Source organism: Papilio polytes, unplaced genomic scaffold (genome assembly GCF_000836215.1).
Source record: "Papilio polytes unplaced genomic scaffold, Ppol_1.0 DF824102.1, whole genome shotgun sequence".
NCBI classification, from domain to species: domain Eukaryota; kingdom Metazoa; phylum Arthropoda; class Insecta; order Lepidoptera; family Papilionidae; genus Papilio; species Papilio polytes.
In genome coordinates, this window is record NW_013525102.1 from 2,196,884 (window position 1) to 2,212,581 (window position 15,698).

At 32.7% G+C, this 15,698-nt stretch overlaps 1 protein-coding gene across 1 annotated transcript; it reads left to right on the forward strand.

Annotated features, from left to right (window-relative positions):
• The first annotated feature begins 571 nt into the window (after window positions 1-571).
• LOC106099766 (uncharacterized protein C6orf132 homolog) lies at window positions 572-9,557 on the forward strand. The gene is made up of 4 exons (XM_013278412.1): window positions 572-1,436; window positions 3,046-3,243; window positions 3,589-3,798; window positions 4,181-9,557. Exons 1-4 carry the CDS (start codon window positions 801-803, stop codon window positions 4,709-4,711), a joined length of 1,575 nt encoding a protein of 524 aa, XP_013133866.1. The 5' UTR covers window positions 572-800; the 3' UTR covers window positions 4,712-9,557.
• Window positions 9,558-15,698: the final 6,141 nt, after the last annotated feature.

Sequence of the window (15,698 nt, forward strand, 5' to 3'; positions counted from 1 at the left end):
CTGTCACGCTATGCTTAATATCTGCGATAAAAAGTAAAGTAAAATGTATAAAAAACATACAGACGAATTGATTACCTCCGTCTTTTGAGAAATCGGTCAAAAACATCTAATCGATCTTAATACTAAATCTGGGGAATTCTCAAGCATAGATCATAATTGCCGAATACAAAGTATTTGAAAATTTATTTAAACGTTACTACATCAAGTTTATCAAATTTATATATCAAGAATTAAATTAGATTACACTAACTATATCCACCTAAAAGACTGGAATATGGTAATTATAAACCGTCCCGAAGAAATTATTCTTTAAATAAGCCATGACTGTTATAAAAGCCAGTTAGTGTTAGCGATATGGTAGTTGGATTCCAGTCCAGTTGGTGGATACTGTCTAACAGTACTGACCAATCGTCACTATATAACATCTACAAGCGCGTTTAAGTTGGAGTGTAGCAATAGTTGTCGTTTCCCACCACAAACCTATCCATTTATATAGATTAGTGTTGCTGGTTTGAGTTCTTGCCTTGGAATTGCCATCTTTCTAATCCATAGACTACTGCAGTATAGACAAGACAAAACTACTAGCATTGCTCTTAGTTGCTTAACCAATAGGTGTACTAGTGGAATACTGATAAAAGGCTTTTAACAGTTTTATTACTAATGTTACAATCGAAAAGATTTGTATTATTACCATCACATTATCACCGTAAAGGTGTGTGCCAAAAATTATAAGCTGAAGGAGTGTTGAGACTGCAGGGGACCGGTTGATTCTTTACATAAAATTTCAATGTGTTCTGGAAATGGTTTGCAAAGAGGACGTGGTATCATGGTTTAAAGAATTGGAAAGCTATAAACGCATAGACGCAATGTGTACATTGTTAAACATGTGCTTACCATTCGAACTGCGCTTTATTGGCACTTATTTGGAAGAACTCGGTAAGCGGGACTTTCAGGAGTTGCGTGGTGCCGAACTTAGAGCCAACAATCCTACAGATCTGGCAGCAGATATTGGCGGCGCCAATTCAGATCCAAGAACGCGACGAAAAATGGCTTTATATGTGTCACTATTACGTTCATGTAATTTTGTTTGTGCGACCACATTGTACAATGAAATGGTCAGTTTAGAGCAGAGTGGTCTACTAAAGGGTTTGTATGGTGATCTTTTGGAGGAGATTCTCTTATTATACACTATGGCGTTACATCATCCCGCCTTTACATTTGATCAGAAATCGCATTTTGGGGAAATATTAGAGAAGTTGAAACTTGAAGATCAGCGAATACATTATCAAGAACAGCAAGAGCACATTATTGCCCCAGTGAGTGGTTGCCATAATCAATCAAGTATTGCACCCAATATGACTATTCCGCCACCCAATTTGCCTGGCTTGATACCACCACCACCTGGTATCATGTTTGTCAAAACAACAGGAGTTCAGGTCAGTGTCACAATCATGATTACATATATATTTTCATTATGAAGTGCATTTTATATTCATGTCCTACTTCTTGCATATCATTTGGTAAAATGTGTGTTGCTTGTGTAATATGTGAATTATGTTTAAATGTTTGTTGATTGCTTCATTAGCATGTAACTATTTCTGGATTACTTAGGGCCTGTCTCACCAAATTGTAAATTGTTTGATAAAAATCTAACATGTAAAATATGCAATTTAAATATCATATTTTGTCTGAGCTTCTAAAAACCAGTGGTGGGATGTGCCCTTAAACTTATGGATTTTATGTTAGCGGAAAAACAAGAAGAAAAGTTACTATAAATGTAGTACAGTAATAAAGGTTATACTTTGAATCACTTTAATATAAGTTTAATAATGAAAAGTATCTAGTTACTGTATATATATATATATATTACTTAAACAATTTTTCTAACTTCTGGGGTTAATAAAAGCATAACAATAAATACATGGCTGCTATTTGACCATCAAGATTATGGATATTAATTATTTAAATACAGTTACTAGATACTTTTCATTATTAAACTTATATTAAAGTGATTCAAAGTGTAACCTTTGTTACTGTACTACATTTATAGTAACTTTTCTTCTTGTTTTTCCGCTAGCATAAAAACCATAAGTTTAAGGGGACATCCCACCACTGGTTTTTTGAAGCTGAGACAAAATATTATTATGATTCTTGTGTAAACATAATAATCTACAAAGTGTAGAAGTACAAACAACATATTATTCAGGATTAAGTCAAATAATATTGATTAACATACCACAATTAAGTGTGCTAGAAACAATGTTGACAAGCTACTCTAAAAAACTTTGCTTTAAAAACATTATTATATTTAGTTTTCTGAAACCTTGAATGAACTTGTGGTTGTGTTTTCTTATATTTTTTTTATTCAATAAGGTAGCAAATGAGCAAGTAGCCACCTAAATCCCCCAAAATGGCGAAGCTAATTTTGATACTATGATCATTTAATCATAATAATTAAGAATGTTATTCATTGACAATCTTGTGTAATAATTATCTTGTGTTTTTGCAATGTACTGCTACAAATTTATTTAGTTTGTATAGTTTATTAAAATTTAATTACATAAATTTAAGTGTCTCACATTTTAACCATTTTACTTGTGTCGAGTTCATGTGTTGCTTCAACTGCATCATATAAAAATTTTATTTTTTGTTTACATTCTGTAAAACTTTCATTTGCAAATGTCAAAACTCAAATGCTTATGATAGTTACAGAAGGCCTTGACCGTTGGCCTACAAGTTATTGCATTGCATTGCTATTAGCTTGTAGTTTTGGCTCTTTTGTTGCATGACAATATTTTCCAATTTAAACCGTAAATTAGAAAAATCATCCCAAAAGTGTGAAAATTCTAATGAAGAAGGATGTAATGCTGAAAGACTGGGTAACTGCCTAGTCTCAGATAAAGATATCAATATTATGTGAAGAAGAAATTATGAAAGAAGACTCAACCTTGTAGTGTACTAGCTAGGGAGAAAGCACAAAAGTTTTGATATAATCACAGATAATGGTTTTTACATTTTTCATCAAAAATATATCTTAATTTCCAGCCTACAAGCACGGATGGTGTACCTGAATTGAGTTCACCACCAGTTCTGACAAGTGCTGGTGGTGTAGTGCCAATCCTAGCGGAAGTCACCCACCCACCTCCCGGTCTGCCGCTGCCACAGTACAACATGACGGAGTTCATAGGACAGCATGCATGGCCCGCAAACATTATTGTGTCCCCATTAACACAGCCATTAGAGGTAATATACATTAGTTTTAGATTTAGCATATTCCCCATTGCTATTGAAAAAATATTTTAAATCATTTTATTCTTAATTTGATGGTGTGACAAACAGCTAATTAAAAAAAATCTACTGAACTAGTTTAGAGGAAAATACGTGAGATTTTGATTTAAGTTTTTGGTAACATATATTTTTTTGTTACAACAAACTGCATAGAATTATGGGTTAAATCTGAGATACTAATATTGGTCGATGTTCAAGTTTTCCTTTGGATTATTTGTCATCAGATATTTAAAACAATTATAGCATAACTTTAACATGTAATTAAAATAATTTACTTAAAGGGAGAACAAATGTTTTCAGGTATTAAATTATCCTACGGCTGCGGGCGCGCCTCAGTCGCCGCTGATGTCGTCTCCAGGAGACAGCCGCGCGGGCTCGCCGCGGCGGCGTCGCCTCTCCCGCGACCGCAGCCCGCCGCTGCCGCCCCTGCCGCCGCTGCCCAGCGCCGTCGCAGAGCCCGCCCCCTTGCCACACATCACTGCCAACTTTGAAAATTTAACAGTAGCCGAGGTATGTTGTCCTAATCCAGGGATGGTAAACCATTGACACGTGTGCCATATTGCACGCGACATTATATTTTGGGCACGTGGCTGATTATAAAAACACTACGGAAGAGTATGAAGTAGGTATGGTGTTTTTTTTTAAGCGAACGCGATGCCATTACGATGCACCATAGATTTGACGTAATAATTAGACAAAATTATTCGACGTCACGTGTAAGACTGCATTAATTTTTCTTTAAAAAGGCACTTAGATGCATAAAAGTTCACCAGCCCTTGTCTAGTCTGTCGTATTCGATAAAAACATTTTCCCTTAACTCTTAAAAACAGGTTGAATATTTTTTGCGAATATATATTGTATGACACTGAATCTTTTTCTTTTAACATTTCAGATGCGACATAATATAGGAGAGGATAGGTTACGTGAAATCAATGCAGTACATCAACAATATCGATCATTAGAAAAATTGAACGGAGTGAGAAGACGCGCCGGCGCATACATCCCGGCGACGCGCTCCTCCTCCGACAGCGGGTCCAGCGCCGCCTCCTCGCCGCCCGGCACGCCCGCGCCCGCGCAGCGCCGCCACACGCCCTCGGCGCCCCCGCCCGCCCCCGCCCCCGCACCCGCCCCGCAGGTGCCCTACCTCCCCTACCCGCGGCCCTACGCCTACCCGACTCCTCCGCCGGGCTTCAGACCGCCCCAGCCGTCCTTCGCGAACGGCGAACCCCCGCCATACTCGAATCCCTCGTACGCCGGCTTCGTGCCCGTCATATACGCACCACCCAAACTGTCGTGTTGGAATTGCGGCGCGGCGGGGCACGCGGGACACGACTGCAAGGAGCCCAGCATGGAGGAGATGACTCGTGCCGGGGGCTACCAGCTGGATTTCGGTGGCGCACCTCCGGATTCGACGGACAAGTAGCATTGGTGGCCTCGCTGAGGTGAGTTGTTGACACTATAGGGCGGGCGCCGCGTCCGGCACGTCCGTCGCGGGCCGCACGCGCGCAGCGACTGCGGCCGGCGCGCTGCCCGCTCAGCAGGACCGCTCAGCCGGGCCCCACAGATACCCTCGTTTAATGCAATCTGACATTTCTCTATATAGATTAAAATTAACAGTGTGTACAGTGTTAGTGTTACATGCGCTTGCTGTAACATATTGTGGTGGTAAATACGCATCACGCTCTCCAGTGTATTGCACTTTCAATAATTTATTTTTATAAAATTGTAGATTTAGGATGAATTTGAATTTTGCAGGCATAGATAATCAACTTGTTATATAAATCAGTAGCGGGGCAATCTTCCTGTGCTAGACTTACCAGCATATCTCTGTAGTCGGTATAGACATGATTTACTTACCATACTGTTATATGGTAATTCTGTCTGTAATTTTTGTTAACCTTATTTATAAATGTATTATGGGGTTATGTAGTTAAAATATGCACAAAAGGCAATAAAACACGAAGTAATTATTTTAGGGATTGTCAAGAATATCCATTTTTACACCTTAAACAATCTGACGTTACATAAGTGGGAATACACAAGTTAATTTATTATTTTGATTGAAAATGAAAAATACTAGCAATCCCTGTAAATATTTACTCAATAGTAAAATGTCACAAGTCATCTTTTATAAATATTTTCATTGTCTTAATAATGTCTGTTAAAGATCAATATTGAATGGTCGCAAATATAGTTCGTAATAAATCGTATTCTGAGCGGTTTAAATATTTTTAGCACAAACTTTTGTATGTTACTGTGCTATGACTACAAAAATAATCGTACAAAACGTTTTTTTCTAGTTTTTTCAATGTGAATTAGGAGTTTATATGCGGTATGACCAAACCAAGAATATAAATATCGCGGTCTGAGAGTGCTTCAATAACCTTCATTGGATCACTTTAATTTGTGCAAAGGATAAGTTTCATATTTTTACACAATTTGACGATAATTTTATATTCCCGGTTAAGCTATAAATATGCATGATTACTTTATAAATTGATCCCATCTACCCGCTAAACATTCGATGGCTCCCACGTAAACTATCGTATGTTTTAAATGCAAATTTTGAAAGACATTTAAATTAATACGATAATTAAGATACAATAAACATGATGTTTGTATGTAATAAATAACCAAAATTTTGCAGTTTTTCTTTCTAAGTTCACTTTTAAATTTGCACAATAATTACTTATCAAGTTAATTTTAAAACTTTACAAGATTTTTGAAAAATTATAGCTTACGATAGTTTACGTAGGAGCCCACGTCATTCTGATAGTCCAGGGTTATTAATGATTGAAAGTGCAGCACTGTGTTGTTTAATCATTTCATTTTAGAATGGAGAGGGAATTCCATGATTAAAAAAATTCTAGTGTACATACTCAAGCGTTTTTGCTTTCTATAACGGATGGTAATCAGTTTTGATACATTCTGATACTCAAATTAGATATGGATATTTTTAAAAAACTTAAAAGTAATTTGAAAACCAAAAAAAAAAATGTTTAATTTAAAAATGTTGCTTGATATCTGTATAGGTTTTTAGTGTTTTAAGATTTATTAATAACTCTTTTTGTGCCTTTGTATAAAAATTGAAATTATGGTTAACCAACCATGTTTTAATAATTGCTATCTTTTCTGTTATAATATGGATCAAAATATTTCCCAAAAACATTCATATATTTGACTCTTACAGACCTACTTCTCGGTTAGTTAAAATATTTACTATTATCCAATTTTCCTATTAAAGATTCCTAGAGTTCAAAAGATCTGTAAAGTGACCTCTTAGATTGTATCCATCTCATCTGATCTAATCTCTGTCTGACATTATTGGAGTAAATAGGTCTATGCTTACATAGAGTAATGCGTGGTTCACACTTGGCCATTACAGTTGGTCTGCAACAATCAACAGGTACAATGTAAATGCTAACTGGTATCAGTGTGTCGATATAATCTGCGTCTGGCTGACGCAACTGTCTGTACTGGCCAAATGTATACCGCCTATAAGTTAATATAACTCATATGCTTTATATTTGTATTTCTACAATTTTATTTAAGTTAACAATTACAATGAATTGCTGAGTTATGAATTTGAAGTGAATAGAAAAACTTTTTTTTACTTCTATTTGGGAATTATTAATTATTTATCTGTAAAGCATGTTAACTTTACAGTTTTGTAACTTATATGGAAAATTCTAATTTTTGACTGCTTCCTTTGTTATGAGGATTCTTATTTATACCGAATGAATTGAAAGAAACTTAAATGCCCAGTCTATTCCCAGTAATAAATAAAAATTGTCAAAATAAATTTAGTTTTAGTGCCATAATCAAAATTGTATGCTAAAATGTAATGCCAGTGAAAACATAAATTAAGATTTCTTCTTTTGGCCATAATTTATTAGAATGAGTTTAGTGACTTTTATAATATTTTCTGCTTTATAGTCTATCCGACTCTTAGTGGCCATAAATGGAACTAAATGTCAAAAGTCACTTATTGATTTGTCATGTCTTGTGTACTATGCTTTGGATATTTTCTAATGGAACTAACCAACGCCATTGGCCACATTAAAAGCTGATTCTGTTGTAAAGAATTTTGTCAGGATTAAAGTCTTAAATTCTGAAAAATTAGTTCAAGTATTTTCTATTTTATATAACCTTTAAACCTATGGTGTTACTTTAATTTTAGTACATGCCCATTAGTACAAGTAGATTCGTTTTTAGTGTAATCAGTATAGGACAAAATAATTTTAAGAGTTTTTAATATAATTTTAAAATTATCATTTTCAAATGGTTCGATGAAAAATGATACGAATGTTACATTAAACTAAAGGTGTCGTTACATCAGCTATGAAGGTTTTATTTATTGTTTCAATGATTTTGCATCCAAGCTGGAATTCCCCGAAATTCTACACATTTTTTAAAAATCATTATAAATTGCAATGTAATAAAAATACCATTTGTAAGTTCTATTCAAAGTTGAAACATAAATTGATCGGTTAGTAATGTTTCCTTTGATTCAAGACTGATTTCTAATAGTTATTGTTGATTTCCTCAACTTCCGAACGTTCGTCCACGATGGAAACTGGTATGGGAATGTACAACAATGAAATCTGATTTTATAAAATGACAGTCCGTATGTTGAATGAAACCCACAGAACTAATGATTATTTTGATCAAGCTCATAAAATGCAATGCTCTTAAAATTAATATAATATAAGTTTTATACATATAGTCATTGTAAATAATTACAAATTTTTAAGAGATATAACTCGTCAAACGTCGACGTGTTCGTATTTTGTAAATAGTTCGGTTTATATATTTAGTAAATATTTAGAGATTGATTATATTTGTAAATTACATTGTAATAATTCGAGTGTCCCAGTGTTGATGTATTTGATCATTTTCTCTATAATTGTCACAAATCACAATTTTGCATTTGTATGCTCGTTGGCAACAGTCAAATTGAAATGGTTGTATGATTTTTTTTGCATAATTATTTTTTTTAAAATGGTAACAAATGTACGCGGCGGTGGGAGACTGGGCTCGGCTGCGGGTCGACCTTACAACACAACACATTCACATTTCGTTTATGTAAAGAGCATTTAAAATTGCTAATTTACTAATGACCTTACATTTTTATGAATGCAAACAAATAGAACAATTGTTGTGTTTTGTGTAAAATTATTTGCAAAATTCTATCGAATGAAATTGAAAATAAATGATTGCCGTTATATTGTATTTGTTTTAAAATAATAATAAACTTTAAACACTTGGTACGTTTTTGACTCCACTGTATAATGTCTTGTTTGATTCTACATTTTAGACAAGTAATAAGGGACTTTTAGTGTTAAAATATATCCATATATCTACCAATCCTTATGAAGGTTGTATGTCCACATATTGTAATTATTGTTTTATTTAAATCTTAATAATTTTATTACGATATTTAAACGAGTTGAATAGATTAAAATAGGATGAATATTAACTTAATTGTATGTATAAGTATACTTAGCCCTTAACAGCGATGGCTTTAGACAATTTGTAGAATTTGATGAATTTAGTTTTTAACATTGTTAATTGAGAAATATCGACATGTGATAAGTACAATTTCACTTTGGAATGTTTTTATTTCAACCACTCAAAGATTTAAATACATCGATAGACTTATAAATTTTGTTAATGTTGAGTGTCCTAGATGTTCAATAAATTCACATATAAGTTGGTAAAATTTACGCACTAGTCAAAAATGTGTTTGTTTTTAGTAGCAGGCTCTCTGGCGTTTTTTTAACATAGTGATACTACCATACCTTTATTAAAATAATATTTTGTTGATTTTAATTGTTTGCCCTGTCTATCTATGTATTTAATTCTTCGTTACAAATCTGTCAGAAACCAGTTGTTGCGAAATGCAGCTTTATTTTGTACTAACAAAAGTATGAAGATATTTTTTTACTTTGTACATAATGTTATAAATGTGATAATTAAATTTGACATAATTAGTGATTGTGATTTAGTAAGGTATAGTTTGAGGATCCGCAATTAAAACTCGCTTTACTAAATCTTACAACTGCCCTACTTCGTACGTATTTATAGCGTTGTTTTCCCATATTTTTATATTTGGGTACTTATGTATAAAGTGCTGTTGTATTGTCTACTTATATATCGTAAAAAAAACTATTTTCAGGAATATGAGTGTTTCGACCCAGTATTGTAAGAGCTCTGTATCCCACCAATGCTGTGAATCATTTGCTTCCTGGGAAATAAAAAAAAATATACCAAAATCTATTAAGTTTTTTAATTATTTATCCTTTTAATTGTTTTTTTCAATTTTTGGTTTGGTGGAATTACTCGACTATGCGTTTAACAGTGTTAGGATCACTTAATTACTCCATAGACAAGTGTGTTGTGCTGTTTTTACAAATATTTCTTACAATCATGGGTCAATTATTTAATCTATATTTGAGGTTATAAGCAGGACAACCACAGCGGTACTGCGCTTGATTGGATTTAATTATAATCGGTCTATTCAATAACATTGTTACGTAATGAATAATTAATAGATTGCAGATGTGCTGACGTATAATAATGATACACCGTTTCCGTATGCCTTGCTATGTTGAGCCATTTCCGTTAACATTAACCTAGTTTTATATTGTCTACGTTATTCTTAACCTAGAAGATATTTTTTTTATATTATAAGGTGGCAAACGAGCAAACGGCTACCTAAATCCGCCAAAATGGTGAAGCGACCGCTGCCCATAGACATCCGCAATTGCAGATGCGTTGCCGACGCTTAGCCGACGGTCTCCTCCGTAAACCATAAACCGAAGATATTTCCCCTTCCTATGCGCCTCCGCCGTCAAATCCACTTTCCCTTACCATCCCTTCCTTATGAAAAAAGAGTGGTAAGAGAAAGGGAATTTAATTAGGTCTCCGGCACCACACTTATCAGACATAACGCGGGATTACTGCCACTTCACGCCTGTCTCCTGTGTGGTCGTTGTATTACACCGGGCGAGCTGACCCATTCGTGCGAAGATGTTAAAGAGGGCTCTACCACTGTTATAATAGAGATAAAGTAATTTTGTTTGACGGCCTGTTATAGAAACAATGCTAGATGCTCGTAGGAACCAAAATAGGACTATAGGCAAAAGCTGACTTGTAATTCTAGAATTAATATATGTAATTCAATAGTAATATAAAATATAATAACATTACTTTATATTGTATAAATTACATTATACGTTACAATTTATATATATAAGGCATAACACAATCATTAAGTTGGTTTTCAAAATTTAATTTTCTAAAATTCTGTTGTATTTATTATAGTTCAGAACTAAGTAAAAACGAAAAGCGTTTTATTTATACGTCGAACGTTATGTTATTAATAGCCCTTTGTTTCCCAGGAGTTTTTAACTAAAACTGATAAAATGGATATTGGGATACGAATTTTTTGAATCGCCTCTATTAGGCACTTCCGGTATCTTTGTAAATGTTTTACCTTATTTTCATATAATAGTTTTGGGACGTTAGAACTCCAGGAGCTCATAGCCAAGTTTCTTAAAAATATTTTTATATATATTACAACTTGCATAAGTCAATACTATTTGTGACTAAAGGTAATTAATTAAGCATACGGGATTGTAAAAAATATATTTCATGTGGGCATTTAGTCCGGGTCAATAAAGTTAATTTTTCCCCGAGGTCTCATTCCCATTCATTGACTTTAATGGTAGTCGTCAATAAATGTCTACGTGAAATCTGATTTTATCGTATTGAAATTTTTTTTCATGTTCATGCGATTGGAAATAATTGTAAATATACATTTTTTTTTACAAAAGAGGTAACTACTAAAGGTAATTATTAGATCTTTTTACGTAGCGAAATTATCTTGGTTAATTAAGTGATATTCAATCCCACAGAAGGTATCGGATGAAATATGATATTTCTGTGGTATCGAGGGAAAAATATTTCTTATTATGGTTGAAAATTTTTAAATGGAAAAACGCATGTTGTTACGAAAAGGTTTTTTTTTCGTTATCATCTATTTTCAAGCTTTTAGAAAAATCCTCGATAAGAATATTAGAATTATTTTAACCCAAGAAAATCCTTTAAAATAGTTGGTAAATGAATTAGAAAACACCTTATTATATTCTGTAAATTATCATAATTTTGCTAAACGTTTGTGTAGACGTCGGAGCTTTTACCTGTGTATTATTATTCTGAGCGAACGAAAGTGTTTGTATAAGAGCTTTAGACAAATTAATTACGTTGATTTTGTCGCTGATTCAATAATTAATAACTGGAAAGTTCAATGCTCCTATTTGTAATAACCTCGCAGACAGCTATATAAATATATAAAAGTGTACCTTTCGCTTATTTACAAAAAGAATTACAATTACGAGTTGGGAATTGGCCGTCAAACTAGCGACAACTTAACTTTGAAAGTGAAGTAATACTTCACAAGAGGCGTACTGCTCCCGTAAAGGTCGGCAAGGCATCTACGGTTCCTCTAGCGTTGCTGATGTCCATGGATGGCGTATCAAGCAGCATTACGGGTTCCGCTGCTCGTTTACCTCCTACTATAAACCTCATGCAATTAAATTGGTATTGGCTTTGAGAAATTTGACAGAAGAATATCGTTGTTACCCTGTAAACCTTACATTTCATATGTTTATTTAAAATATGTAAATGTGTAATAAAGTTATAAAGGTATTGAACATTGTTCGCTTTACGCTTTTAAAGATATTTCAATACGATAAAGTCTGATCTCGCGTTGACATTTATCGTCGGTCGTTGTTTTATTTAATGAATGGAAACGAGGCTTCGGCAAAACGAACTTACTGACGCTAATTAATTGATTTATTTGAAACGACAACGGTATGGGACGAATTTAAAAATTATTAGGCTTAAGTAAGTTGCTTATCTCCTCAAGCGTTTTTATTCTAATCTCTATATATCTATACCAATATCATAAATAAGAAAGATTTGTACTTTTGTACGTATTTAAATAACTCAAAAATTACTGGGCCGATTTCAAAAACTCTTACACTATTAAAAAGCTACGTTATCAGTGAGTAACATAGATTATTTTTATTATTATTTAAATCACGAGGACGAAGTCGCAAGCAACAGCTAGTATACACTGATATCAAATAGAGGTATGACTTGTATTTTTGTATGTATTGAAATAACGCAAAAACTACTAGCCCGATATGAAAAATCCTTCACCATTAAAAAGCTACGTTATCGCTGAGTAACATAGGCTATATTTTTAAATTTCACGTTGACAAAGTCGCAAGGAACATTTTTTAAACCACTTATTTGTTTATGTCAATAATTAATTTTGTTACTTTAATGGTTAAATACTATGTAACACCTCAAAGTAATTAATTTGATGGCAAATTACAAATAATCAAACCATCAATTAAGCTTTAGTAATTACGTTAATGGCTGCTCACACGAGTTATTTAACTGTACCCAATTATTGCTTATTTATTTGTAGATTCACATCTCTCAGTCTATCTTTTTGATTTATTTATCAAGTTTGTCGCTGGAAAGCCGATGGTTTTATATAATTTTAGCATCTTGATTACCTAAAGCTTTGATTCTGCCCTCGCAAGAAATTCGCTGTCATTTTATTTTCCTCCTTTTATTTAAGTTATGCTTTTCAATGTGTACAAATATTTTCTATATTAAGACAGACCGAGAGAACCCTTTACATTATAGTTAAATTCGATCATTAAGAACACATTTTTTTTTATTTTATCGCACTATGAATGTAAAGATAAATCACATAATTTTATTAAAACATATGGATTGTATTTACTTAATAGTGTAAAAGCTTGCAGTGACGTATGGAGAGAAAATAAGCTTTACTTTTCCTGACAGACCTTTTAAAATAAATCTTGTGACCATCGAACTTTCTTTAAACTTCTTGAAAAGTCCTGAATAAAATTTAAGAGTCCTGAACTGTTGAACACCGATGTTTTAAACTTATACCATTTGCGACTTTATAATCTTTTTCTATTTTCTCATATATCTTAATGGATTTCTTTTTATGTATGTTAACAAAAAGTCTATCGTCCGAAGAGTCTCAAATTATTTCCATTACATATTTGACATAAAACTAATGTGATAGGCTTACATAATATACATTTTATAAAATATATTATGGACATTTTAAGGAACAGTTAAAATTTTCTTTATGGTCGTAATTAAAACAATTTGAATCGTTTTCAGATGCTCGAGAAGATTGCGCAAAGTTTTTATTCCTATTTTAATTACCTACAAACTTCTTATCTTACTTACCCTTTCAAAGTTAATAACAAATACATTTGAAATAAATTAAATTACTATGTAAAAATTTTGTTTTTTGGTCCATGGACCATTAATTTTATACCCAGCTCCCAGAATACAGATAATGAGCAAGCTAACCTGATCAAATATTTTGTTTTCTTAATTATTTATTTTTGGTAGCAAAAGTGTCAACTTTTAACATTAACTGCTTCATTAAAGTTAATATACTCAGTAAGTTACTTTTCTTTCAAAGTACAATAAGTGGAAGTAAATAAGAGTACTTAAACGTGACTAAACGTTCACCAGAAAGCTTTTCATGTTATGTAATTTGTTTCAACAAGCGTAACGAGCCGGCTTTAGTTTATAATTCGGCTCACATACGTTCCGTCTCATAGCCAGAATTTACGGTTACAAGTGAGGAATTGAAACACAAAGTCAAGTACATGGTTAAGTGTGATTTATAATACTTAAAGTTTCTATTTCAAAAAAGATACTTAAGTAAATTAATATTTGATCTAAAAGTCTATTGTGTTTTTAAAATGCTTGTATAATTAATGTTGCACGTTTTTTTATACTAATATTATTAAAGGGAAAGATTCGTATTTTTCGATTTTTGTATTCGATTCATGTAAAAACTACTGAGCCGATTTGAAAAATTCTTTCACCATTAGGAAGATAATTTATCTGTGAGTAACATAGGCTATATGGCTAATTTTATTTTTTATTGTCACGCGGGAGAAGTCTCGAGCAACAGCTAGCATTAGATATGTTCACAGGTTTATAGTTTATATTTTAAGAGAAATGGGTCCAATAAGTTTAAATTGCATAGTTATAAAGAGAATATTAAAGTAAAGCTTGAATTACACTGATGTCTGTTAAATGTTTGTTAGTTCCTACATTTAATCTGGTTAGGCTCATTACCTTAGAGTGTTGTGACGTCACGTTATACCTACTTCTCGACTAGCACATTTAATGCAAGATACATGACGAATTCTAAAATTACTGCATTAATTGGAAAAAAACGATAAATTCCATTTTATTAAGAAGTTTAGTTTAAAGTTTTTTTTTAAATTTTCTTAAGTAGTTTAAAGGTTGAGTACATTTATTATAATACTTCATAGACAGAACACACCGTAGTTCATATTATTACGTTTAGAAGAGTTACCTCTATAATGAGTCTGTTTTGGCTAAGGAATAGTAAACAGTGGTATATTTTTCTTAATTGCTGAGTTCAATTTCCCGAACGAGTTTCAAGTTTCGTGCGGTTGTGTGATAAGTTCATGAAACTGTAATGAGCTGCTTTTCGTCGCTGAAAATGTAGGTCAACATATAGCGTACAGCTGACATATTAAATACGTATGCATTTGATTTAAAATATAGTAATTTTTAAAAACATTTTGTTAATTAGGATTAAAGATTCGACACATCCATACAATCGTTCAAGGATTATTTTAAAAAAAAAAATAATTGCAGTCCTAAATTTTGATTTACAAAATTAGTATTATAAATCCCCTGGTTATTTATATTGAATCATCTTGTTCAGGATATAAGAGATTACTTTTATTTCGAAATGTTGTACTTCACGGAAGCTTTTGAAACAGCACTTTGAAAACATCATGAATTTCAGATTTTCACAGAAAATCTTGACCAAACTCAAGTTCTACTAAATATTTATAAAATTTCATTATTTCTCTGTAACTCTGTATCATTGACGTTGCATTTGGACCTTTTTAATGCATACTGTGGTAATTTTATTCATTGTATTTCAAATATCGAACAAATTCTTTCCACTCCTTCGCAGCATTCCAATAACGGAATGGCTTTGAACCTGGCGGTAAACTTCGGCCACTTTTTATCGATAACATTTACGATGCTATCGATGTTTGAATTACAAAAAAAAAACAAAACCGACTTCCAAACAAAATACACTAAAAACAAAACAAAATGCACTAAAAACAAAACAAAATACACCAAAAACAAAATATTCTCAAAAAAACACACTAAGTAAAAACACACACTAACTAAAAGTACACTAAAAAGTAACGAAATAATTCCTTGAAAATAGTAAACCTACCTTATTGTAACTGTTATGTCTATATTGTACAATTATTTTT